This window comes from Portunus trituberculatus, chromosome 39 (genome assembly GCF_017591435.1).
Source record: "Portunus trituberculatus isolate SZX2019 chromosome 39, ASM1759143v1, whole genome shotgun sequence".
NCBI classification, from domain to species: Eukaryota; Metazoa; Arthropoda; class Malacostraca; order Decapoda; family Portunidae; genus Portunus; species Portunus trituberculatus.
In genome coordinates this window covers 2,851,425-2,879,250 of record NC_059293.1, presented here as the reverse complement: position 1 = coordinate 2,879,250, position 27,826 = coordinate 2,851,425, and the positions used below count along the sequence as shown (strand labels likewise).

Below are 27,826 nucleotides of genomic sequence, written 5' to 3'. Positions count from 1 at the left end.
GAACCAGTGGGTGGGTCAGCTAGGAAGTGCAGCAAGGATGAGAGCCAGCAAGTATGATGTGCTGCGAGAAGTTTGGAAGAGCGTGGCTGTTCCAAGCATCATGTATGGTATGGATGAGATGACATGGAATGAAAGTGAATTAGAGAAGCTAGAAATAGGACAGAACAGAGTAGTAAGAATGGCTCTAAATGCACCAGAGGCATTAAGGGGAGACATGGGATGGAGTACCTTCAGAGAGAGGCATGTGAAGGCAACACTGAGATTCAAGGCTAGGCTAGAATGAATGAATGATGCAAGAATAGTTAGGAAGGTGTTTGTTTCTATGGAATGTTAGGAATAGCAGGTGGGGGAAGAAGTGTGTCAGGATGGTAGTGAAGAGTGGTCTGGAAACTAGTTGGGTGTTCCAGCGAGTTGAGGGGAAGCATGTTGAGAGTGATTGGAGCATGATTGTTGGAAATGGAGAGGCCCAGACTGGGATGTAAGGAAGTGGAAGAGAGAGATAGACAGAAGGGTGAAGTGTATTGGACTGAGCGAATGGAGGACTAGGATGGAACAAAAGAGTACTCTGGAGTGGTATAGGGAGAAAGAGGCCCCAATGTATGAAAAGTGGTATGATGGTAGCCTGGGGGGGTGACCTCCTCTTCCGAGCTAGGGCACAGTGCATGAATGTGAATGCAAGGAGTTACAGATGGTCAGAGTCCTGCAGCAAAGTGTGCCAGATGTGTCACATGGGAGAGGACGAGACGGTGGAGCATGTGATGCTGGAGTGTGTGAAGTATGCCAGAGACAAAAATGAGATGATGCAAGTGGTGCTGAGGAAACTGGGGGATGCCAGGGTGGAGAAGACTGGAAGGGAATGGATGGTGTTGCTGCTGGGACTGTGTGGAGACATGAGTGAAAGGATGATAGAAGCTGTCTAGGAGTTCCTGGAAAGAATGTGGAGTGCCAGATGCAGGGATTAGTAGTATTAAGGATGGTGTCTGGTTTAGGTTCTTGCCGTCTTTTTTTCTTTTTATCCCCTACAGGAGCTGCTGATACTAAGGCCTGCCTCAGGAGAAATTCAGGGACACCTGTAGAATCAAGATCAAGATAAGGTCTCCAGTTGAGAAGGAAGGAATGAGAGAGGCAATCAGACAGTTCTGGGAAGAAGTGGGTGGTGTAGGTGAGGTGTTTGGTGCGAGAGAAGGAATGCAGATGAACTGAATGAAAGGTTCAGCAGGGAGGAGATGGAGAAATGTGTGAAAAGGCAGAAGAATGGGAAGGCAGCAGGGCCGGATGAAATACCATATGAGCTGTATAAGAATGGAGGTGATGTTGTGATTGACAGGATGACTGAGTTTTTTAACCAGGTGTGGGAGGAGGAGAGGGTGCCAAGAATGTGGAATGAGTGCAGGGTGACTCTGCTGCATAAGGGCGGACACGAGTAAGAATGAATTGAAATATTACAGGCCGATCGCGTTAGTCAATACAGTAGGCAAAGTGTTCAGTGCGGTGTTGAATGACAGATTGTGTAAGTGGATTGAAAGAGCTGGAGTATTAGGTGAGGAGCAGAATGGTTTCCATGTGGACAGGAGAGCTGAGGATAATATGTTTGTGGTGAATGAAATGATTGAGAAAAAAAAGAGGGATGGAGGTAAATTGTATTTGGGTTTCCTGGATATAGAGAAAGCTTATGATAGGGTGAATAGAGAAATGCTAGGTAGAGTCCTAGAAAAGATTGGGTAGAGTGCCAAGATAGTCAACATAGTGCATAGCATGTATGTTGATACCAGAGCTAAGTACAGTTTAGGAGATATAGAAACAGACTGGGTGAGGAGTGAGAGAGGAGTTAGGCAAGGATGTATTTTGTCACCAAACCTTTTCAGCCTGTACACAGAGGAGTTAGCAGCAAGAATGAGAAGGATGAATGCAGGAGTGAGTGTGGAGAATGATACGATAGGTGTGCTTCTTTATGCAGATGATGTAGTGGTTATGAGTGAGTCAGCAGAGGAGCTGCAAAGTCTGCTGGATGTGATTGATGGGTATGGAAGAGATTTTGGAGTTAGGTTTAGTAGTGAGAAGAGTAAGGTGATGATTGTGAATAGGTCGGAGGATGAATGTAAAGCGCGGTTCACACGAGGAATGTTTACCCATGTTCCGGGAACAAGTTTTCCAATGTTCCGGGAATTTGTTCCATCGGATGTTCACACGGTACTGAAGTTTATTCCTGAGACGGCAGACCGATATCGCGACAAGATCAAGATCAAGCACCCTGGTGGTCAACTCAAGTGTTTACAAGCACCACCATGCCGAGCCACCCACACCACATCAACAAGGCCTCACCCGACAGCAATGGGGCCACTTCATTCTTGCCATATGTTTGATGAAGGAATGGGATGAACAACTCCGTGTTTGGACACGTCCCTGGCTATCAAGGAAGCGTCAGGAGAGCGTGTACTACCGACTGGTGAGGGAGTGGATTCGCCTGGACCGCACCCAATTCCATCATGTGCTACAATTGATGACGCCTCCCATAGAGAAGCAAAGCACCAATGTGAGGCAACCCGTCAGTGCTGGAGAACAACTGATGCTCACTTTAAGATACCTCGCATCAGGTTAGTATTAGGATAATTTATTAGCAGAGGGCATCTTTTCTGGGCTAAGATATATAGTTTGGGATATTATTACAGTCCCACACCAGTCTAGAAACTGTGGACTGGCTTTTCTTGTCCAGCCCTTCTGGCCAACAGTAGATTTGGTTAAGTTAGGTTATGCTATATATTTACAAAGTCCATATTCTGGCATTCATTATTAATAATGAATGCTTCACTGGTTCTATTTTTGGTAATTCAGTAAATGTGCAGAATAGGCCCGCCTTCAGAATCAGCCTAAAACTTGGTCCTACACATTGTACTAACATGAATGAAGGTTTAAATGAGCACTCATAACTTAGCCTAACCTAATCGGCCTAAAACTTGGTCCTACACATCGTACTAACTGTTCGTAACACATGAATGAAGGTTTAAATGAGGGCTCTTAACTTAACCTAACCTAACCTAATGTAAACTAACCTAACCTAACTTAAGCCAACCTAACCTAACCTAATGTAACCTAGCCAATCCTAACCAGGACTGGTTAGGTTAGGTTAGTTTACATTAGGTTACATTAGATTAGGTTAGTTTAGTTTAGGTTATATTAAGTTAGGTTAAGTTAAGAGTGCGGGTGAAACTGTAAATTGACCCTTACCCCAAGTACCGCAGAACGGATCTCAGAATGGTGGAGAAGCTTTAACATTATATTGTAAGTTTAATATCAATGAGCGATCAGTAAAACCTATGCAGACATGTAACTACACTATTTATATTTCATGAAAGCAAACCTTATTGGTTATTAGTTTGGAGGTGTTAGTCTTAAGATTTTCCTTATTTTTATGTCCAGAACACTACCTCACCACTCCTGACCATCAAAAATGGTTTATGGAAAAATTCCTAGATCTAGTGAAATTCCCTAGAAATTCATACTTGGATTGGTTAGACAGGGACCCAAAGGGAAGCACAGACCCTCTGGATTTAGCAATTTATTAATTTGATCTCATTGGGGCATTTACCTCTGAGAATATATGGCCACTTGACAGGCCACATCATAGGGTGTAGTGTGTCGTGGTTTTAAGAATGAGGGAATGCGTTCACTTAAATGAAACCAAAAAATAAAACATAACATTACATTGAGGAGCCGCACGCATGACTAAGGACATGAACACTATATATTTAAGGTTCAGTATGCTGTCAAGACGCAAGTTTTTGGTAATTGATGTACCATTGTTATCTTTTCAGGTGAAACTCAGAAGTCATTGGCCTACCAATTTTGGATTAGTCGGAACCTGGTGTGCAGCATTATCCTGGAGGTGTGTCAGGCAATTTATCAAGTGCTGAAAACAACATACCTACGTATGCCTAACACCACAGAAGAATGGCGGCAGATTGCCAGTGATTATTTCTCTCAGTGGCAGTTTCCTATGTGCATAGGGGCATTAGATGGGAAAAGGGTATTAGTACAAAAGCCAGCCAATTCAGGTTCAAAATTCTATGACTACAAAGGTCATTTTAGCATGATTTTATTAGCTGTGGTGGATGCAGACTACAAGTTCATCTATGTGGATGTTGGTGCTTGTGGCCGGGCAAGTGATGGAGGAGTTTGGGACAGGTGCTCTCTGAAAAGGGCATTGGAAGCACAAGACAATGTCTTACATATACCCCAGTGTAACACCCTTCCCTTCTCTGACAAACAATGTCCCTTCATACTGGTAGGAGATGATACTTTCCCACTAAAGTCACATTGAATGAAACTTTATCCAGGAAAACAATTGAGCAAAGAACAAATAATATTTAATTATTGACTTTCCCGAGCTCGCAGAACTTCAGAAAATGCATTTGGAATTTTGGGATCACGTTTTCAGGTATTTAGAACACCTATTAGATCATCTCCTACCACAGTAAAGGATATTGTATTTGCTGCTGTAACTTTACATAATTATCTAAGGGTATGTTCCAAAGAGTCGTACATTCCACCAGACATGCTAGACAGGGAGGACATACAAAATGTAGAGTTGCATAGAGGTCAGTGGCACCAGCATCCACATGGTGGACTTGAAAGGCTGCCATTGGTAGCTAGAGGTCATGCACAAGATGCCAAGGGAGTCAGAGAAACTTTAAAGCAATACTTCAATAATTAAGGTAAAGTACCTTGGCAAGATGTAATGTGCTTTCTACACTAGGCTATGCATAAATGTTTGTGTTTTGTATGTATGTGTGTGCATTTTACATAGTGACCTGTCTCCATATCTTCATTTGTCTAATTTTTGCTCAAAATTTTGCACATTGTGCTGCAACTACTTCCTCATTTAAAGCTTTCCACTTTTCCACTGTTCTATGTGGAAAACTATTCTTTCCAATGTCCTTCACACACCATCTTTGTAGCTGTACTCTGTATCCTTTTTAGACTTCTTATATCTTTCATTAGGTTAGATGAAAACACCACTTCTGTATACTCTAATCTAGGTATTATTATGCCAGTAATAATTTTGTCATCATATCCTTGTCATATAATTAAATGCAACTCTAATATTTGATAATATTTTCTATGTTACTCCATATATCTTGCCTGCTATGTGGGACTGTATCAAAAGCCTTTTTTATATTTAAATATCCTGTAACCACCCAGCCATCTCTATTATCTAGTGTGAAGAGGTGTGTGTGTGTGTCTCCATATCTACACACATCCAACTTTCCTTTAAAACTATGCACACTTCTCACTGACACCACCTTCTCACTCAAACCATTCCACACCTTCACACATCTTTGTGGGAAACTATATTTCTTCACATTCTTCAAGCATATTCCCTTGGCTATCTTTTTACTATGTGATCTCGTAGTTCTATTTAAGTTTTCCTCTCTCAACATCATTTGCTCATTATCCACTTCATCCAGTCCGTTCAACAGTTTATAAACCTGTATTAAATCTCCTCTTTCTCTTCTTTGTTCCAAGGTAAGCAAATTCATTTCTTTTAATCTCTCCTCATAGGTCATTTTTGCCAATTCCAGAACCATTTTTGTTGCCATTCTCTGCAATCTCTCCAACTTCCTTATATGCTTCTTTTTATAAGGGGACCAAACCACTCCAGCATATTCCAATCTTGGTCTAATTACCGTACTAATTAATTTCTTCATCATATCTTTATCCATATAATGGAAGGCTAATCCAATATTTCTTATCAAATTATACGTTTCTCCAAACATCTCATCAATATGAGCCTCAAACTGCCCATGGTCTTGTATTATCACTCCCAAATCCTTTTCCTTTTCCACCTTTTTCAACACTACTTTGACTTTTGCTCAGATTAAATTCCATTTCCCACCTCTTGCTCCACTCCCAAATCTTATCCAGATCTGCCTGTAAAATTTCACAATCTTCTTCACTCTTCACACACCTACACAACTTCGCATCATCCGCAAACAAATTAATATAACTGTTTACTCCCTCTGGCATGTCATTAATATATACAAGGAAAAGTATTGGTGCCAGCACTGAGCCTTGTGGGACTCCACTCTCCACCACCAACCAGTCCGACTTTGCATCCCTTATTACCGTTCTCATCTCCCTCCATCTCAAGTAGTTTTCCATCCACTTTAAAACTTTTCCTTTCAGTCCTCCTTAAATCTCTAATTTCCATAGCAGTCTCATGTGAGGTACCTTGTCAAAAGCTTTCTTTAAATCCAAATATACACAGTCCATCCATCCCTCTCTCTCTTGTATTTTGTCAACCACTCTTGAATAAAAGCTCAGTAGATTTGTTACACATGACCTCCCTTTCCTTAAGCCAAATTGATGATCTGATAATAACTTATGATCCGCCAGGAACCGTATCCAATATTTCTTTATCACCCTCTCACAAATCATACCGACCACACTTGTTAGAGACACAGGTCTATAGTTAAGAGGCTCTTCCTTACTGCCTCCCTTATAAATGGGCACCACTTCAGCTCTTTTCCACTCCACCGGTACTTCCCCTGTTTCTAATGTGTGTGTCAGTTCGGTAGAGGGTGGCAGGAGGTGGAGAGAGTTTATGCACACTTTTCAAGTGCATTACATTATAAGAGGCAAGGAAATAAAGAGACAACCTTATGAACTTATTTTACTTAACCAAAAATATCAGCTGAATGCAATAATGACAGAAAATGTTATAAATGTACAAATGCTAAAAAGTGTTCTGTTATTAAAAAAAATTTTTTTTGTACAAAATCCTCATATGCCTTTTGAGCACTATTCAAAATAGTAAAACTAAGTTCATACTGCATGTGTGATGGAACTAGATTTATGATATTTTCAATCATTGACCCAGCACACTTGGAGAATGAAGGGCTCGGTGATTCTTGTGCACTCATTTGTAATGCAACTTCTAGTGCTGAGTCATATGCCTTGGCTCGTTTCCTCTTCATGGCATTCGAAAACAAACGCCTAGGCTGGCCTTCAGCTTCTGACAAAACTGGACTAGATGATGATGGAGTCGTCAGAAGGGGTGATGAAGCTGAACTTGTAAGTGACTCAGGGTTGTGTTCCTTACTGAATGTCCTCAAGGCATCAGCAAGATCATTTGCAGTCACCTGTTTGGCTTGTTCAGTGGAATGATTGACCTGGTCTGTTTCAAAACCAGTTTCCTCAAGTTCCTCACATATACTGGCTTCTTCAACTAAATAGATGGATGACTCTTCAGGTGGAAATTCTGGCATGAGTAATGAAGGTTCCTGTTGAAAAAAAAAATGCTGTATTACTGATAACTACTGTATTTTTGTAAGTTAAGGAAAAAAAGTCAGAAGGATAACACAACCGACACAAATGGTAAACCTGCTCACCACACCTAAATTAATCCTGATAATGCAATGTTTACAGATATTTTTCCACCCCAAATCATTCGTTCTCCTATTGAAGTCTTAATGAACCTACAGTATGACATGTCCAAATAAGGCTGGTGTCATTAACAAGTACCATAGCTTAAATTTGTGAAAATGTGATCAAGGAAAGATGGACCAAGAAGCATTTGGAAGAGAATAATATAATTAATGATGGGCAATTTGGATTTAGGAAAGGAAGATCATGTGTAACAAACCTAATATGCTTTTGCTTTATAATCATAGACATAACACAAGAAAGAGATAGATGGGTTGACAGTGTATTTTTGGATAAGAAAAAGACATTAGAAAATTAATAAAAAAAAATTGAAAATAGAGAGGGAATAACAGGAACATTGCTGGAGTGGATGGAAGATTTTCTAACTGGAAGAACAATGAGGGTGATAATCAGAGGCAAAGAGTCCTTCATGAAAAACAGCTTCCCTCATAGAGTGATAAGACATTTGCAATGGGCTGAATAAGGAGGCGGTGTGTGCAAAGTCAATACTTAAAGAAAAAATTTGACAAAGTGAGATAAAGAGACGGGGCAGCACGAGCATAGGCTCCCCTCCCGTAATAAAATACAGCTAGGTGAATACTAAATACACAAATAACCATCCTCATTGACATTATGTTCTCTTTAATCCTGTTTTATGAATAAATTAGATCGTGTGTGTGTGTGTGTAGGTAACCAAAAACAAGTTTTCCTATGATTGCAATAAAACTGAGTAAACGGTTGGACCGTTATGTGATTGAAACTTATAAATATTATTATGGCATTACATAATTATTATAGGAAAATCTTATGATAGTACCATTATCACCCCAATCAGAGTTTTGAAGCACACTATAAAATACCTTGTGTGTTGGTCCCGACCAGCTTGCCTCTGTTGTGAGCTCCTCACTTGGACCTAGGAATGCAAGGCAGTCGTAATATTCCCATTCTGTAGGTGTCTTGCCTGCTGAGCCACTTGGTGCTGACTGTATCTTTTTGTGCTCTCGCAGAAAGTATGCCTTCAGCTTCTTAAATTTAGCACGAACTTGATCTGTAATGAGCAATATATTTTTTAATAAGACAATTAAATCAATTCCATATTCAGTTGTATGTATATGCTGCATTATTCATAACAGCTAGTCTAACTTTTGGTAAAATGTATATTGTTTAAGTGTATTGTTTAGTATATTTTCCTTGAGTGGAGTTTCATTTGATATGAAATTAATAGACATCATAATTAGCACAGGCAATGAATACTAAGTGCCCTGAAATTTTACAGCAATTAGTGCACAGGGGGTGTGTTACGGCCTGCCCGTAACATACATTACTACCATCACCTCCTCCGCTTGTTGCCTCGTTCGCCACCTCTCCGCCTCCCCTTCCACGTCACCGTCTCGTGACCCTTCCACGTCACCATTTCATGAAGCCCCGCTACTGTCCCGAAGTTGGATTCACGCGGCCCCTTTCGACTCAACCGAAAGTGTTGAGCCAGCTCTTGGCTTTCTGGATTGGAAGTTGAGATCCAAGCCTCAACCAGTGAACACAACGCCTCTTGGGTCTACCGTGGGATCAACCATCACCCAGCATTTCACCACTGCGACACCGCATAAGTATCACTTCCCCTCGTCCGTGTTTTCCACATTGCCTCTATATAGGATTAGGATTATTGTTAGGTATTAAGTTGGGTTCTTTATTGTTGTATTTATTACTGTGTTATATGTATATGTGTATGTCATTTTCCTGTGTTTCATGTTATATATCTGTGTTTCATGTTTCTTGTTATATATGTGTCAATTTCATTATGGGTTATTAAAATAGCTTTTAAAGTGACCCCTTTGCATTTCCTCACCAGTTGAACCTGCAGTGTTTTTTTTATTGTTATTGTTCACCGGCTCTCCGATGCCAATCTTACCAGTTTAACCGGTGAACGTAACAATTGGCGACCGTGACAGGACCATTATAACCCATGTTCAGTGTTCCATTTTTCCAGTGACTTTTTTCTGTGATTGCTTGTGTTTCTGTGGTGTTGTGACTCTGATGTGTTTTTTTCTGTGACTTACTCTGCGTGTGGTTTAAATTTACCTTTGTGCGATCAAGTGGCTCCTTTTGGGTTAAACGTGCTTCGTGACTTTCATTGGTATCGCATAGCAGTGGTAGAGCAGGAAACCAGGTAGAAAGGCGTGTTCACCGATAGCACTTATCTCTATTTTTGCACATAGGCAGGTGTGTAATAAGTGTTATCCAAGTGTTGGGATCATCGTATGTTCATGCGAACCCTCAATCCCCTCACTTCGCGGATCATTTTTCTCGCTAGTTAGAATCGGCCATTTTAACTAGTCTCTCAGACTAATCCGCCTCCTTATCAATAACAAGTCTCAGTACAATTCGCTCCTCACTCTCAAGTCTCGTAACTAGAGTAATCCGGATCCCTCTTAATGCCGTAACTCTCTAGTTTATCCCCCTCATTAGTGATTGTACTCATAAGTGTTTACTTAAATATAATCTAGGTAATTTCCAAGGTTGCCTTTATTATCACTCTGCCAAGTTCCTCACTTAAGTAATTCGCTTATCATTTTTTTTTTTTTTTTTTTTTGTGGTTTAACATCTATTTAATATGGCTTCCGCTCAGTTTAACGTTGAAGATTTTGTGCCGACCCTTCTCTGGAACAACTTAAAGATGCTAATATCAAGAAGGACCAATGGAAGACCATCGCTAAACATTTTGATGTTCCCATCACGTCTCAGATGACTAAAGAGGTCATTAAGAATGTAGTTGTTGAACATCTAGTGCAAGAAGGTCAGTTGCTAGGAAATGCCATAGAAGAGTTAACTCCCATGTCAGCCTCTACGAGGACTATAATACACAGTCCCCAGGAAGAACAGGATAAGAGTAGGATAAATCAATGGGAAATTGAGAAGTTTAAACTAGAATACCGGATGCATGAAAAACAAATGGAACTACAGGCAGAAAAAGAAGCGAAAGAAATGCAACTGCAGGCAGAAAAAGAAGATAAAGATAAAGAGAGACAATTACGGGAAAAACAAATGCAACTACAGGCAGAAAAGGAAGAGAGAATTTCAGTTACAACTTAAAAGGCAGGAGAAAGAGTTAGAAATTCAGGAGTTAGCCCTACGAAATGACGCTAAGTTTAGAGGGGAAGAAATAGATATAAAGAAAAAGTTAGCAAGCTTTAATCCCGCTACAGCTGCTCCGCTAGTTCCCCCTTTTGATGAATCTGATGTTGACGGGTCATTTCGCGCTTTTGAGAGCATTGCTAATAGGAATAAATGGCCCAAGGATCAGTGGGTGTCTCTCCTTGTCCCTAAGCTAGTAGGAAAAGCTTATAGGGTATACAACGGCCTTAGTGATGAGAATATGAAGAGATCAAAGGTAACATTCTAGATGCCTACTCTATCACTTCTGATGGATACAGACAGCAGTTTCGAAAGTATGTGAAACCAGAGTCTCACACCTATGTTGAATTCGCTAGTGAGAAACTAAGACAATTTAAGAAATGGTTAGCCGCCCTTAACATTACCACCTTTTCGGAGTTGCTCAATCTAATGGTCCTGGAAGAATGGAAGAACAAGTTACCTTTAATATTCTGAGGCATGTGGAAGAACGGGAGAGAGTGATCTTATGTCTGCCGCTAAAGTGGCTGATGCGTTTGCTTTGTTGATGGGATCCCTGGGTAGTAGAGGTCGTGGTTCACTATCTAATGTTAGGTCCTCCTTTGGGGAAGGTTTTGGGGCGCGGTGGTAAGCCAACCGGATTCTCGCCAAATGCATATAATTCCCCCTGGTGTACATACTGTAAGAAGCCAGGACACACGATCCAGAAATGTAGACACCCAAATTGCAAGGGTTCTCAACGTCAACTTTCTTTTGTGGCCCCTAAACCTAACACATTTGAGAACAAGAAACCAGTGGCCCTAGCTAACCCTGTCAACTCTCCTCTAGAACTTTATGACTCGTACATGTATCAAGGTAAAGTGTCCCTGACTGATGGTAAAGACAAGGCAATAAATATCAAGGTTCTGCGTGATACAGGTGCTGCCCAATCCATCTTAAGGGAAGATGTCATCCCTAACATCAAACAGGCTTTCACTGGGAGAAGGTGATCCTTACAGGTCTCGAATCACAGCTCTCCTATCCTTTGGCTAATATTAGCTTACAGTGCCCGTTCATTTCAGGAGAGGTTGAGGTAGCCATTAAACCTGGTGAACTGCCAGTACCGGGGTACATCTTGTACTGGGTAATGATCTTGCGGGTAACTTGGCTGTTCCAAACTTAATTGTTCTTGATTCTCCCTTAACAGAAAGTCCCACTAAGACCCTGGACGAAACATCCCTCACTTCTTCCCAGTGTGTGCAGTCACCAGGTCTCAGTCTAAGTCCCCTGCCTCTTCACCACCTCCTCCACCAATGATTGCCTCTACTGACAACTTGTACAATAACATCATTTCAAAGGAGAATTTGATTAATGCTCAGGAACAGGATCTCACTTTGGCTAAGATCAGACATGTTGCCAGTGAGACAAAGGATATGTCTAAATTGCCTTGTTTTTATTATCAGGAAGGAGTCCTGATGCGTGCCTACAGACCTCCTGAACTGAAACAACTAGACACCTGGTCAGAAACACATCAAGTTGTCATCCCTTGTCTGTAAGACCAGCCATTATAGAACTAGCTCATGATGGATTGTCAGGTCATCTAGGCATCCAAAAACCTACAAGAAGGCTCTTCAACATTTTTTTGGCCAGGAATGAAAAAGGATGTGTCACACTATGTAAAACATGTCACATATGTCAAATTGTGGGTAAGCCTAACGAACGCCTTGTGCCAGCTCCTCTGACGCCTATTCCAGTTCAGACGGAGCCCTTCGAAAAGATCATTCTAGACTGCGTAGGGCCCTTACCCAAAACCAAACGAGGGAATCAGTATTTGTTAACCCTCATGGATCCCACTACCAGGTACCCTGAAGCATTCCCTCTTAAGAACATCACATCAAAGACCATTGTAAAACATCTAATACATTTTTTCACCTCGGTAGGAATTCCAAAACAAATTCAGTCTGACAAGGGTAGCAATTTCACTAGCCATTTTTTCCAACAGATAGTGAATGAGCTAAACATCGACCATGTTACCTCCTCGGCTTACCACCCCAATCCCAAGGCTGTCTGGAGCGGTTTCACCAAACATTAAAATCCATGATGAAGAAGTATTGCTTGGAGCATCAAGGAGACTGGGATGAAAGTATTTCTTTCCTTCTCTTCGCTTTAAGAGAATCTCCTCAAGATTCTTTAGGTTACTCCCTTTTGAATTACTCTATGGTAGACAGATCAGGGGGCCTCTCAAAATATTAAAGGATCAATGGTTTACTCAAAATACTCCTTCAAGCCCCAGTGTGTCTGACTACATCAGTAACCTTAAGAATAAAATCAGTGAAGTCAGATCTTTTGCTAAATCAAACTTCCTCAAATCTCAAACTAAAATGCAACAGAATTCTCTTCCCAAATCTGTCATGAGAAGTTTCAAACCAGGAGACAAGGTTTTACTTTTTCTCCCCACTCCAGGCAATGCTCTTCACAGTAAGTTCATGGGACCTTATGTTGTGGCTCAAAAACTAAGTCCATTAAATTATGTGGTCCACACTCCTGACCGTCGTAAGGATTCCCAACTAGTTCATATTAATCTAATGAAACCTTACCACTCCAGAGAACCAGAGGACGACTTGTCTCGCACTGTACCTGTATGTCTGGTAGGGAAGGAGTCTGGTCCTGTGCCCCCCGAGGAAGAGTCCGACATCGAATTCCTCTTCTCGTCACCTAAAGGACGCCCTCAAACAGCCAAATCATGTCCAACCTTGATGAGGTGTTTCTTTCCTTAACACCTTCACAACAGTCTGATCTTAAAAAGTTATTGCTAGACTTTTCTGAAATCACAGGTGACCTTCCAGGAGTTTGTAATACTATCCAACATGACATAACATTAATATCTAATGACATCAAGCCTATAAGACAACCAGCCTATCGCATTTCACCCATTAAAAGAGACTTGATGAAAAAGAGGTAGACTATCTGCTCTGTCATCACCTTGCAGAACCTAGTATATCTCCTTGGGCTTCTCCTGCCTGTTAACATCTAAGCCAGATGGTAGTAGTCGATTTTGCACCGACTACAGGAAATTAAATAAAGTGACGGTGCCAGACTCCTACCCATTGCCCTTGATAGAGGACCTTATAGACAGTATAGCCAAATTTGTAACCACTATAGACTTACTTAAAGGTTACTACCAGATTCCCCTCTCGGACGAGGCCCAAATAATATCCGCCTTCATCACCCCCTTCGGACTATACCAATACACAGTGATGCCCTTTGGCTTGTCTAATGCTCCCGCCACCTTCCAGAGGGCTATAAATTACATCACTCAGGACTTGGAGGGAACATCTGCATATCTGGACGACCTGGTGGTGACTGCAGACGACTGGGCGACACATCTGACCCGTCTTCGGAGGCTGATGGGTCGGTTGCAGGAAGCCGGGCTTACAATCAACCTGGCCAAGTCCACCTTCGGGAAGTCTACGGTGGTCTACCTGGGACATGTGGTGGGGAACGGCAAGGTTCACCCCAAGAGAGCTAACGTGGAGGCCATCCTTGGCTTCCCTGTCCCTACCACCAGGAAAGCTCTCATGAGGTTCTTGGGGATGGCTGGTGTCTACAGACGCTTCTGTAGGAATTTCTCCACCCTGGCCGCCCCCCTGACGGACCTTATCAGCACTTCCGTCCCCTTCCACTGGACCCCGACCTGTGACCAAGCCTTCCAACACCTTAAGGCGTTCCTCTCCTCGGAACCAGTGGTCTGGACGCCAGATCACTCCCGCCCCTTCCATCTACAAGTGACCATATCAAGGGGGTGGACAACATCATCGCCGACGCCTTATCAAGATCTCCTGTCTCACCTCCTTCATGAGCCCATTACGGAGGTCTTTGGGGGGAGGAAATGTTACGGCCCGCCCGTAACATACATTACTACCATCACCTCCTCCGCTTGTTACCTCGTTCGCCACCTCTCCGCCTCCCCTTCCACGTCACCGTCTCGTGACCCTTCCACGTCACCGTTTCATGAAGCCCCGCTATTGTCCTGAAGTTGGATTCACGCGGCCCATTTCGACTCAACCGAAAGTGTTGAGCCAGCTCTTGGCTTTCTGGATTGGAAGTTGAGATCCAAGCCTCAACCAGTGAACACAACGCCTCTTGGGTCTACCGTGGGATCAACCATCACCCAGCATTTCACCACTGCGACACCGCATAAGTATCACTTCCCCTCGTCCGTGTTTTCCACATTGCCTCTATATAGGATTAGGATTATTGTTAGGTATTAAGTTGGGTTCTTTATTGTTGTATTTATTACTGTGTTATATGTATATGTGTATGTCATTTTCCTGTGTTTCATGTTATATATCTGTGTTTCATGTTTCTTGTTATATATGTGTCAATTTCATTATGGGTTATTAAAATAGCTTTTTAAAGTGACCCCCTTTTGCATTTCCTCACCAGTTGAACCTGCAGTGTTTTTTTTTATTGTTATTGTTCACCGGCTCTCCGATGCCAATCTTACCAGTTTAACCGGTGAACGTAACAGGGTGATAAAAACTAAATAATAGTAAGTACACATTTTGGAATGTATTTTCCATCACAAATGATTATTAGGTTAGGCTGGATTAGGATTGATAAGTTAGGTTAGGTTAGGATAATTGTATCATTGGATACATTCCCCAAGATATGTCATCAGTGAGGATTGTTTAAAGAAAGCTTTGTGATGGCTTACTGCCAATTTCACATTACTGTATGCGTATCAGGGCTGCCACAACACTGAAATATTCTTGCCTACAAAAAAATATTTGTTTTTGGTCCAGGGTGGTGTAGGCCCCCTGGTTAGCAAAGTGTGCTTCCCTATTGCTCTTGTGATAGTGGCCATCTTAATCTTGATTTTTATCTCATTGCTAGCATTTCAACCTAACCTAGCTAAACTAACCTAACCTAACTAATTTTACCTAACCTAACTACATCTGCATCCAGCAGCCTGGCACCAGCAATACTGTTCAGTTTTAGGAAAATTTTACATAAATGCCAAGGTGGACTGGAGTAAATACAAGTCCATTTTACCACTCTAAAATACTCAAAATTCATCTCAGCACTTCTTGTTTAAAAACTTTCTCTTGAGTAGCATGTCCTCAGACCAACACAGTTGTTCCACTATGCCTAAGCTTGTCTAGAAGATTAAATTTGAGGGAAATATCAACCCTGCTGTATATGGCTTTGCCTCCAAAGTAAATATTTGCCAAAATTAGTAGCAGTTCTGAGGAGGTTAGGTTAAGTTTGGTTGAGATATCTTGATCAAAACATCTAAGGTTTTCATTCACAGCACATCAAGAACTCCTGAATAAATATAGTTTCGTTTGAAAATATAAAACATTTGCACTTTTAAATTTGTGATAGAAAATGCCTGTCCAAACAGTAGTTTTATATGCAATACCTAATTGTGCAATGTACTTAATACGTCTACTCAAGCTGGCTAATCATTATACCTATATCTATATATTTGGCTGCACGGTACCTAAACGTCTCTTTCTATGTACCTAAACGTCTCTTTCTATGATATACATTACAGAAATACTGTGAAGGAGCCTTACCTGCAGTCAAAGTGGTCATCGCTGGGTATTGAGCCTTTATTTCCTGGGCTATTTCACCATACACTTTCAATCTAAGCTTTTCTGTTCCCTCCTACTTGCTCTATGTTTGGGATAATGTCACTCTCTAACTAAATTCATTGTGCTGTATGTGTGTATTTGACTTCCAGAGGAATCTGTGCCCTTCTTCACCAGTTCGCACAAATATCTAATAACACTCTGTTAAACTTTCCTCTCCGTTGGGCTCCTCCGACCACAATAATTTCCGTTCTCCTCACAAACGGTTCCGTAGCCATCCAACTGCTGAAACTCATGCCCTATATATTTCTGCCCGTAATCATGCCAAATCTATTCTCCAACTTACTAAAAACTCTTTCATCAATAGAAAATGTCATGATTTAAAACTGTTTTAAATACACGAGGAGAGCAAGCAGCAAATGGTGATCCAGTCGTGAGTTTCTGATTGGGGCAGAGAAAACCTGGTTTTGTTCAATGCCTCAGACATAACCTTCCAGACAACTATCAGCAAGTTCACCATCAGAGCGGAACTTCCTGAGCCGGAACACAGTTTAGTCGAAGCTTGTTCCCGGAAAATGGGTAAACATTCCTCATGTGAACTGCGCTTAATGCAGCATGGAGGTTGGGAGAGAATGAATTGAAGCAGGCACGAGAATACAAGTACTTAGGGATGTGGATGAGTCCAAATGGGTGTGAAAAGTCAAAGAATGAAAAAATAAGCCTGGTGAACCAGTGGGTGGGTCGCTTAGGAAGCGTGGCAAGGATGAGAGCAAGTAAGTATGACGTGCTGAGAGAAGTGTGGAAGAGTGTGGCTGTCCCCAGTATAATGTATGCTATGGATGTGATTGCATGGAACGAGAGTGAAATTGACAAGTTAGAAGTGGGGCAGTGTAGAGTAGCTAGGCTGGCACTGAATGCACCGAGGTACACGGCAGTAGAAGCCTTAAGAGGAGATATGGGATGGAGCTCTTTTAGGAAAAGACTTATAATCGCGACACTTAGGTACAAGATTAGGCTTGAGAGAATGGATGATGCAAGAATAGCAAGGAAGGTGTATCTGGAGTGAAAGTGGAAGCAAATGGAGGAAAAGGTGTATGAGAATGACAGAGAGGAATGGTCTACAGGTTGGGTGGGCAGTGAGAATGGCTGGGGTGAATCAGAATGAGCTGGAATGGGTCGTGACAAGAAGAGGCAGAGTGGGAACAGAATGGGATGCGAGGAAGTGGAAGAGTGAGATAGACAGATGTGAAGAGTATGGGACTGAATGAGTGGAGGAATGGGATGGAACGAAAGACTACTCTGGAATGGTACACGGTGAAAGAGGCCCCAACGTATGAGAGGTTGTACGATGGAAGCCTGGGTGATAATCTTCTCTTGAAAGCTAGGGCACAGTGTATGGATGTGAATGCAAGGAGTTACAGGTGGTCTGAGTCCCGCAGCAAAGTGTGCCAGATGTGTGACTCGGGAGAGGACAAGACGGTGGAGCATGTGACGCTGGAGTGTGTGAAGTATGCCAGAGACAGGTATGAGATGATGCAAGTGGTGTTGACTGAGTTAGGGCATAATAGGAACGAAAGAGTGGAAAAGACGGGGAGAGAGTGGATGGTGGTGCTGCTGGGACTGAGTAGAGAAATGAATGAAAGGATGATTGAGGCGGTGAAGGAGTTTCTGGAGAGAATGTGGCGTGCCAGATGTTTCCTTTTTCCTCTTTTTATTTTGTCCTTTTTTCTGTGTGCCTTTTTTTTTGTCGTCTACAGGAGCTGCCGATCCAAAAGCCCGGCTCAGGAGTGATCCCGAGTCTCCTGTAGTATCAAGATCAAGATCACGCCGAGGAACACCTTTAGGGAAAGATTAGTTAAAGCCTCTATCAATTAAAAATTACTCCAGAAATTAAAATCTTAGAAATTCAATTCAATAATTTAAAACAATTCGCTTCAGCAAACAGCAGGACTTTACAAATATACAGAGAATACCAAAGAATTAAAACAGAATTAAAAGAAAGATGCAAAGAAGCTTACAACAAATCTTGGGAAGATAAAATAAATCACATTTCAGAAAATAGTAAAAACAGCAAACAATTTTGGAATAAGGTTAAGATATTAAAAGGTAAGAAGGTAGTTCATACTAATTACATGAAAGAATCGGAAGGAAAAAAATATTTCTCAGATAAAGAAAAATGTAGATTAATGGAGAAAACTTGGAGAGATATCTTTAGGATCACAGATGAGGAAGAAAACAATTTTGACCAGCAACACTGATCATGTGAATGGGTTCATCAATGTAAGTCACAATAGAGTTAACTCATTTCCAACTGTTGACCTAAGTAGACTAAATACCGAAGACTATCACACTAGAGAAAATAACCTTGGATGAAATAAAATCATATATTTGCAGATCAAAAAAGAAAACACCCGGGTCAAGTAAGATAAATATTCAAATATTACAGAATTGCACTCAAAAGACGTTAGAACAACTACAAAACATATTTAATGCGTGCTTGTCAATAGGATACTTCCCTTATATATTTAAAGAAGCAATAATAAGATTTATCCCTAAAAAAGATAAAATTCCCGTAAATCCTATAAATTACTGCCCTATTTCATTGCCTGAAGTGCCGGATAAGATCTTTGAAAGACTTATACAGGCCAGACTAAACACCTTTTTATCGGAAAATAATATCATAAAAGAACGACAACATGGCTGTTATTCGATGACTCGATATCAATATCGGTTTTTTGGCTCTCCCATTGCTATTTTTTCACCGAATTCAATAATATTTATACACAAGGTGTACGTTTATGGTGTACGTCTTCAGTGTTAATTTGGTACACAAATGTGGCATAGTTTTTTTGCAATAAATATTTTTTCGGCGATAAGAAAATAATTCAAAATACCATTATAAAATCAAAACTAATAACAGTGTGGCAATTTCCTCTTAACCACATATAATATACATAACAACAAATAAATGTAAGCATCGGCATACACATAACCTATGTTATAACAATTTCATTACACGCCAAATTGTTACCTTTTTTTTTTCATCAAAAATTTGAGTTTATAAGCCTGTTGTAAATTTATTTGAGTGAGTTCATGCATTATCATGCTTGCATTTGTTAAGATGAGGTTGTTGATCATTTTGCTGCAAAAATTTTTGAAATTGACCAATTACTGAAAAAGTTATTCAACAGTATATGCTGAAAAACTGAAAGTCGAGAAAATGCATTTCTCTGTGAACATCTTCAAAACCCCCACATAACTCACTCCAATATGTACCAAACTCAGATATGTACTTACATAATCCCTTGACAACTGCTTGGAGGCTGGTAGTGGCTGTTTAGATAGTTTCAGGCCATGTTACATCATAGCCTTACACGTGGCATTGTCACAATTTGGGAACCCAACACGTGTAAAATACGATCAACAGATAGGCTGCACGCACGCGCACTCCCTAAGGCTGTATCGATTGGTACTGAGGGAGTAGCGTCTTCCTCACCCTCACTGCCTGATCCTAAACTATCGTACATTACGCAAAAAAAAATAAAACAGCTCAAAAAAGGAAATAAATACAAGCAAAACAAAGACTAGAAGAAAAAGGGGCGTATGCACGCTTGGGTATTTAAAGGGCCGGCCCTTTAAACCCGCCATTACCAGGTAAGCAGTGCGTTATGCGCCTGGCAACTTCGGCCATGGCTTCCCTCTCCAGAGACAAACCCAAGTACCAAGTTTCCAATTTTTCAATTTTTTTGACCAAATTAACGAATTACCACCTTCAGGACATATAAAGGCACTCATACTGCAATTACATCAACCTATGAAACAATCGCCAACTCTTTAGCTAACAAAAAGCAAGTTTACATGGTCTTAACCCGTACAGCGTCAGAGACGTACGAGATACGTCGGCTACTCTGAGCGAACAGGGCGTCAGAGACGTATGAGATACGTCGGCAAACTTCCTTGTGTTTTCGGAGGTATTGCATCCTCAAAATCTACCATTATACTGCCATCATGCACTGTAGACATTGCTCATGCTGCCTCCTCGTCCCTGCTAACATGAATCCTTCCTATATTTATTTATTACATATCTGAACTTTAGCAGTTTCTGCTGCCTTCAGCTAGGTGTAGCGGGAAACTGACGCCTCAACTTCGCTAATATGAACAAAGCGTAATTTCCATTACTTACTCTTACGTTTTCAGATATTTTTGGTAACTGTTATATTGTGGTAGTGAAAACTTTGTATGACATAAATAAGAATTTTTCAGCCGCTTTGTTATAACGAAATACAAGTACATATTACTCAGAAAATATTTGCACCGCGAAAGGCAACACTCCCTCGTGATATCTCGTGTCTATTTTTAGCCACAAGTGCTCCCAAACAGCAAAACATGACATTTTGTTTTTCTTTCAACTCAGGAACGATATTATGCATGTGTCCAACTCGGGAATCGACTGGTGAGAAACGAGGAAGCGAATAAACTAGTCACATAGGCTTTGCTAAGTCGCTAACCTTAGCGCAAAACATCTCGCACCAATTAATACCACTTCCAGTCAGTTTTGGGAGGAATGACTGTCATTTCCATTTGTTTAACATCATTTAAGACTGGTTTAACAAATAAAAAAAAATCCATGATGTGGCCAGCACTGGCGAAATCACAAAGTCTCAGATCTGCTGACGCTGTATGGGTTAAGGGATGTCACAAAAGCCTTCGATAAAGTCTGGCATAACGGGTTAGAATATAAAATCTTAAGATTGTGGCTTCCTGATTTCCTAGAGAAAATATTGTGCAATTTTTTAGATAACAGAAAAGCCCAAATCAACATTGGTAATGACTATAGCAATGTAATAAATCTACTAAGCGGTGTCCCGCAGGGAAGTGTTTTATCACCTTCGTTGTATACGTTGTATACAAACGATCTTCCTCGAGCTGAATTTGGATGTATGGACACCATGTACGCAGATGACATTACACAAATTATTACAACACAAAGTAAGTCAAAATTAATGATGAAAGTAAAGGTTGAACGGGAAATCGAGAGAATAAACAAATTTGAAAGACAATGGAAAATAAAAACAAATGAAGAGAAATTTAAAATTATACCAATTGCACAACGTAAAACTCAAAAAATGACAGTAAATGGAAAAGAAATTGAGACGTGTAACAATGGGAAACTGCTTGGTCTTAATATTGGCTCTACTGGATTTATTGGCCACATCACAAAAACAATTCATAAAGGTAGAGGAATCTTATCTCAACTCCGAAGATTCAGTAGTTTAACACCTGCTTTAAAAACCACACTAATAAAGACTTTACTAGTACCAATTTTAACATACCCTTCAATACCGATATGTATGTCCTCATTAACTCAAAAGAAAAAGATACAACGTATCCTAAACAAAGCTGTCCGATTTATACACTGCAACGAAGAACAATTGAATTTGAAAGAATTACATCTAAGATACAAAATCATTCCATTGAATATTTTCAATCATCAAAAAGCTAAGAAAACATGGGAGACCATAAGATTAAATGAAAATGCGCTATATGAAGAACTCGTGGCAGATAGGAACAGGTCACATACATGGTTCCCCAAATGTAGTGCGATAATTAATATGGAGGAACCCGAGGCAATTTTTACGTGACAAATTTAATTTTTCTTCTAGTTTTCACAGATTGATTCCTGCCGCAAGGACCACACCATAATTAACGGGCGCACCGATACAAGATGGAGCTACCTTACTTAATGTCCTTTTTCCTTCCATAAATACTCAATGTATCACACCCTAACCTTACATCCTATCCACCATATCCTACTATCCTATTCCTACTAACAAATTTAACCTTTTCTACAACTAATTACTAACTAACTACCCACCCTACCTATTCATACATTAAACCACATAAATCTTTTATTTTATTACTCACAACAAATAACTTTATTTATAATGAAAAAAAATAAATAAAATAAATAGACAGAATTGAAAGCCAACTCACTTTGAATAATATAATAAATCTTTGCCTGAAAAGAAAGTCAGAATTTGAATGGAGACAACCCTGACTCTGCTTATTGCTGTGCATGTACATGTGCATATGCATTTGTCCATGTGCATGTGTATGTGTGTATCTGCGTGTGAGTGGAGTCGGACCACTGTAAATAACTCACGGTCACAGCACAGGACAGTCATTACTACTAGGGTCTTAGCTGTCTCTCTCTCGGGGAGGGCTGTTACACAAAGTTTCGCACATGGGTTACTGCACTAAAGAAAATACTCTCTCTCTCTCTCTCTCTCTCTCTCTCCCCAGCAGTATGACAGGCGTTCCTTCCCCGAGAGTCTGTTGTTATAGGGAAAGCTGGGTTCTGCCTGAGCATGTGTGTGTGTGTGTGTGTGTGTGTGTGTATGAATGGAGGCGTGTGTCTGACGGTTGTAATAAAAAAAAAAATAATAATAATAATAATAGCGAAGTGGTCAAGCCCACTACCTATTCTCTCTTCTACTTTATTTCACCCCTTCTTTTCCCACTCACCTTCTCTTTAGCTAGGCTTTCTTATTTTCACCATACTTAAAAAAAAAAAAAAATTAAAGCTACACTTAGATACAAGGTCAGGCTGGAAAGAATGGATGAGGAAAGAATAGTGAGGAAGGTGTACCTGTGGAATGAAAGTGGAAGTCAGTGGAGGAATGACAGAGAGGAGTGGTTTACAAGTGGTATGGGGGATGAGAATGGCTGGGAGGAATCAAAGTGAGCGTGAATGGATCGTGACAAGAGGAGGCAGGGTAGGAACTGAATGGGATGCAAGGAAATGGAAGAGTGAGATAGACAGAGAGGTGAAGTGGGTGGGACTGAATATATGGAAGAATGGGATGGAACGAAAGAGTACCCTGGAATGATACAAGGAAAAGGAAGCCCCGATGTATGAAAGGTGGTATGATGGCAGCCTGGGTGGTGACCTCTTTCGAGCTAGGGCACAGTGTATGGATGTGAATGCAAGGAACTACAGGTGGTCTGAGTCCCAAAGCAAGGTGTGCCAGATGTGTGACATGGGGGAGGACGAGACGGTGGAGCATGTCATGCTGGAGTGTGAGAAGTATGAGAGAGACAGGCATGAGATGATGCAAGTGATCTTGAGTGAATTAGGGTATAATAGGAATGAAAGAGTGGAGAAGACAGGAAGGGAATGGATGGTGTTGCTGCTGGGACTGTGCAGAGAGACGAGTGAAAGGATGATGGAGGCTGTGAAGGAGTATCTGGAAAGAATGTGGCGAGCGAGGTGTAGGGATCATTAACGAAGAGAAATGCTACTTTTTTTCTTTCTTTTTTTTCTGTTTTGTCTTTTTTGTCCTCTACAGGAGCAGCCGATCCAAAGGTCTGGCTCTGGTCTTGATCTTGATCTTGACGCAGAATTTCTTCTGGGTCAGGCCTTTGTATCGGCAGCTCCTGTAGGGAACATAAAGAATACCAGACAACAAAGAGGGCAATCACCATCTTTCACACCACTAGTTCCTGCATCTGGCACGCCACATTCTCTCCAGGAACTCTTTCACAGCCTCAATCATCCTTTCATTCGTCTCCCCACACAGTCCCAGCAGCAACACCATCCATTCCCTTCCTGTCATCTCCACTCTGTCATGCCCCAGCTCCTCAGCACCACTTGCATCATCTCATACCTGTCTCTGGCATACTTCACACACTCCACCACCACATGTTCCACTGTCTCATCCTCTCCCAAGTCACACATCTGGCACACTTTGCTGCGGGACTCTGACCATCTATAATTCCTTGCATTCACATCCATGCACTGTGCCCTAGCTCGGAAGAGAAGATCACCACCCAGGCTTCCGTCATACCACTTTTCATACATTGGGGCCTCTTTCTCTCTATACCATACCAAGGTACTCTTTTGCTCCATCCTATTTCTCCAGTCATCCAGTCCCACACCTTTCACTACTCTGTCTATCTCACTCTTCCACTTCCTTACATCCCATTCTCTACCTTCTCCATTTCTAACAATCATACTCCAGTCTCTCTCTAAATGTCTTCCTTCTACCTGTTGAAAAACCCAACTACTTACTAACCCACTCTTTGCTACCAGCCTGACACACCTCTTCCCTCACTTGCTACTCCTGACATTCCACAGAAACACTTTTCTCACTATCCTTGCATCATTCATTCGTTCTAACCTAGCCGTATACTTTAGGGTCGCTTTCACATATCTCTCTCTAAAAGTGCTCCAACCCATATCACCCCTAAGGGCCTCTACTGCTGCATATCTAGGTGCATTAAGTACAACCATTACCTTACTCTTTTCACTACTAAATCTCACTCCAAAATCTCTTCCATACCCATCTACTACATCAAGCATACTCTGTAGCTCTTCTGCCGACTCACTCATGACTACAACATCATCTGCATACAAGAGCACATCTATCTTATCATTTCCCACATTTACACCTGCATTCATTCTCCTCATTCTAGCAGCCAATTCTTCTGTATATAAGCTAAAGAGGGTTGGTGATAATATGCAACCCTGCCTAACTCCTCTTTCACTCTTCACCCAGTCTGTCTCTATATCCCTAGTTTATACTTAGCTCTTGTATCCACATACATACTTCTCACTATGTTAACTATCTTTGCACTTAACCCAATTTTTCTAACACCCTACCTAGCATTTCTCTGTTTACCCTATCATATGCTTTCTCTATGTCTAGGAACCTAAGTATAGTTTGCTACCATCCCTTTTCTTTCTCTCAATCAATTCATTCACCACAAACAGATTGTCTTCTGCTCTCCTGTCCACTCGGAATCCATTTTGCTCTTCGCCTAACACTCCAACTCTCTCAATCCATTTGCACAATCTCTCATTCAACACCGCACTGAACACTTTGCCTACTGTGTTAACTAACGCAATCGGCCTGTAGTTCCTCAACTCATTCTTACTCTTATATCCTCCCTTATGCAACAAGGTCACCCTGCATTCATTCCACATTCTCGGCACTCTCTCCTCCTCCCACACCTGGTTGAACAACTCAGTCATCCTATCATCACTACTTCTCCTCCATTTTTGTACATTTCATACGGTATCTCATCCGGCCCTGCTGCCTTCCCATTCTTCTGCTTCTTCACACATTTCTCCACCTCCTCCCTGCTGATCCTTTCATTCAACTCATCTGCATCCTTTCTCTCCAGTGCGTGACACATGTCCTTCATCCACATCAAAGACCTCACTTACACCTCCAATCTCTTCCCAAAACTCTTTTATTGCCCTTCTCATTTCTTCCTTATTAGTCACCACTGCCCCATTCACCTTCAGAGCCGTATTGTTAAACGTCCCCTTCGGACGAGAGACTCCTTGATCATAAAAACGGTACCGTTGAAATGTTTTGAGCCTCCACGGGTCCGCAAGAAGGTGTAAACATACCCGCCTCTTCGCCTCTCCCTTCGCTGATGCTGGTAGGTCCTCCACGATTATCAACTCCATTTTTATATCAGGTAAGCCTATTTTTGTACTTTGTAGTTACTTTTTATTAGTTTTATTAGGTAGCAAACCTATATATGTCATAAAAAGACTGCCTTACCGGCCAGTTTCCCTAAATAAGAGCATGGCAAAATAGATGCCTGCACATTGCCTTGCCAAGAAGATTTTAACTCAATTATGTGATGAAACGAGTATATTCCTTAAGATTTTTGTTATTCGTTAGCAGTTTTATATCAGAAGTAACCGACAGGAGGAATATAAAGAACAGTCTGCATTCCTTTTGCTTTATATCATAGTGCCATAATACCTGTGTGGGGAATATCTTACCATGCCTATTTAGGCCACTTTAGTACCAAGATCGCCTCTTATTCTGAGTTTGTTGCCACTTGTAAGGTGAACAATGACAAATTTTAACTTAGTAGGGAAAATATCCAGTGAATTGATGGGGAGGACTGGTTCCATAAGAAAATAATTTAAATAATTTTATTTATCTTCTGGCTTGTTAAATGTACACAATTCTGAAAACAAGGGTGAAATACTGTGGAAATGACTTTTTAATGTAAATGAGAGGAGATGGGTGAATGGAAAGGTAGTAAAAAAGACTGAAAGACTGGAAATGTGATGGGATGGAGCTGTGGGAGAGGATGGACTGGAGGCAGGTGTGGACACAGGATGGCATACACATGTCCAATATTGGAAAGGTGTGGGTGGCCTGGAACTTGGTGGAGTGGGCTCAGCGTTGGGAGGAAGGCAGCAGGGAATAGGACAGAATCCAGAGAGAAGGGGCAGGTGTTTGTATGAGAGAGGAGGACAGAAGCGTGAAAGAGAGCAGGTTACCGAGAGAAAGGGAACCTGCGGGAGGAGAGTGTGTAAATGTAAAAGGAAGAGGAGGTACCCACAGGGCGTCAGGATGCATGAGGATTGGGTGTGTGAATGTGAGAGGATGGGGCACTGGCAAGTTTGAGGATTTATGCAAGGAGCTGAATGAATGGAGCTTGGATGTGGTAGGTATCACGGAGACTCACCTGCGGACGTGGTGCATATGGAAGGAAATGAGTTTGTCATGATAGGAAAGGGCGTAGAAAACAGGATAAGTTAGGAGGAGGCGTAGCCTTGCTCCACAGAAAGGTGAGGAACCTGAGAGTGGAAGAGCTGGATATAGGAGACAGTGCTGAGAGTGAGGACGTGCTAGCTGTTCGAGTGGAGTGCAGGAGTGAAAGTGGCAGAGCTGAGAGGATAGTCGTAGTGGTAGTGTATATGACAGTGGAAGGCGACAGAGCAGTTAGGAGAATGGCAGAAAATATAGTGTTTTGAAAAGATTGCAAGAGAGTATGCTGGAGAGAGAGTGATTGTTATGGGAGACATGAATGCCCACATAGGTATGTTAGGTGAACAAATGAACAGGAATGGTGAGATGCTGGATGAGCTTGTGAATGAGGTGAGTTTGGAGAATCTCAATGAGACCCTGGCTGAAGGACGAGTGACTTGGAGTGCGAGGAACCAGGAGTCTGCGATTGACTACATGCTAGTGAATGGGAGAATGCGTGAAGTTGTTGACCGCATGTGGATTGATGAAGATGGGATGATTGACATAGTCTCAGACCATAACATGCTGGTGTTAGAGTGCAAGTTGAATGGAAGAGATGGAACAAATGCCAAGGCCAAGAGGAAAAAGTGGAGATTGAGAGATGTAGGATGGGAGAATTTCCAGGTGGACTTGAGTGAGAGGAGCTGGGAGGATGAAAGTCTAAGCGACGTGGATGAACTGAATGATAGATTTGTAGAAAATGTGAGTAATGCAGCAGTAAGCCAGATAGGGTATGCAAGAACAAGTGCCAGAAAGCATGCATGTAGGCCGTGGTGGAATAATGAGATCAGGGATGCTAGTAAGGAAAGAAAGAGACTGAATAGGATGTGCAGACAGTTAAGAAAGAGGAGACATGAGAGTGAGGAAGCTGAAAGGGAGTACCTGAATGCATGGGCAGGATATGTGAGTCAGCAGCGAATGACGAAGAAAGATAATGAATGCTAAAGTTACAAGTGAGAGAAGTGTGATTCAGGCCCTTAGAGAGAAAGGTATGGGAGGTGGGCGAGAATGGTACAGATTCCTGAGGGGTGAGGGGATGCCTGACAGTGAGAATGTGGAGAGCCTGAAGGTGAATGGGGCAGTGGTGACTGATAAGGAAGAAATGAGAAGGGCAATAAAAGAGTTTTGGGAAGAGAT

General features: G+C 41.5%; 3 protein-coding genes across 6 annotated transcripts in view; 2 read left to right on the top strand and 1 right to left on the bottom strand.

Annotated features, from left to right (window-relative positions):
• Positions 1-1,965: 1,965 nt before the first annotated feature.
• On the top strand, positions 1,966-5,336 carry LOC123515455. The gene is made up of 2 exons (XM_045274036.1): positions 1,966-2,594; positions 3,813-5,336. Exons 1-2 carry the CDS (start codon positions 2,363-2,365, stop codon positions 4,316-4,318), a joined length of 738 nt encoding a protein of 245 aa, XP_045129971.1. The 5' UTR covers positions 1,966-2,362; the 3' UTR covers positions 4,319-5,336.
• Positions 5,337-6,494: 1,158 nt separating this feature from the next.
• On the bottom strand, positions 6,495-16,177 carry LOC123515454. The gene is made up of 3 exons (XM_045274035.1): positions 16,113-16,177; positions 8,283-8,470; positions 6,495-7,280 (listed from the first exon to the last, which is right to left on the bottom strand). Exons 1-3 carry the CDS (start codon positions 16,129-16,131, stop codon positions 6,717-6,719), a joined length of 771 nt encoding a protein of 256 aa, XP_045129970.1. The 5' UTR covers positions 16,132-16,177; the 3' UTR covers positions 6,495-6,716.
• Positions 16,178-25,397: 9,220 nt separating this feature from the next.
• The window catches only part of LOC123515453 (pyrimidodiazepine synthase-like), a 72,413-nt gene continuing 69,984 nt past the window's right edge, over positions 25,398-27,826 (top strand). For 2 of the 4 annotated variants that reach the window (XM_045274029.1, XM_045274032.1), the window contains exon 1: positions 25,463-25,616. The gene's annotated coding sequence lies outside the window, so the exon portion shown is untranslated. Of the gene's footprint in view, positions 25,617-27,826 lie in introns of all 4 variants that reach the window. The other 2 variants (XM_045274027.1, XM_045274030.1) reach the window with 2 other exon arrangements.

Excerpts from the sequence above, each read along its gene's own strand:
- LOC123515455 (XM_045274036.1), top strand. The coding sequence starts at position 2,363 with ATGAAGGAATGGGATGAACAACTCCGTGTTTGGACACGTCCCTGGCTA. Across the intron at positions 2,595-3,812 it reads TTTAAGATACCTCGCATCAG|GTGAAACTCAGAAGTCATTG; the intron begins GTTAGTATTAGG and ends TTATCTTTTCAG.
- LOC123515454 (XM_045274035.1), bottom strand. Across the intron at positions 7,281-8,282 it reads GGTCGGGACCAACACACAAG|GAACCTTCATTACTCATGCC; the intron begins GTATTTTATAGT and ends TTTTTTCAACAG.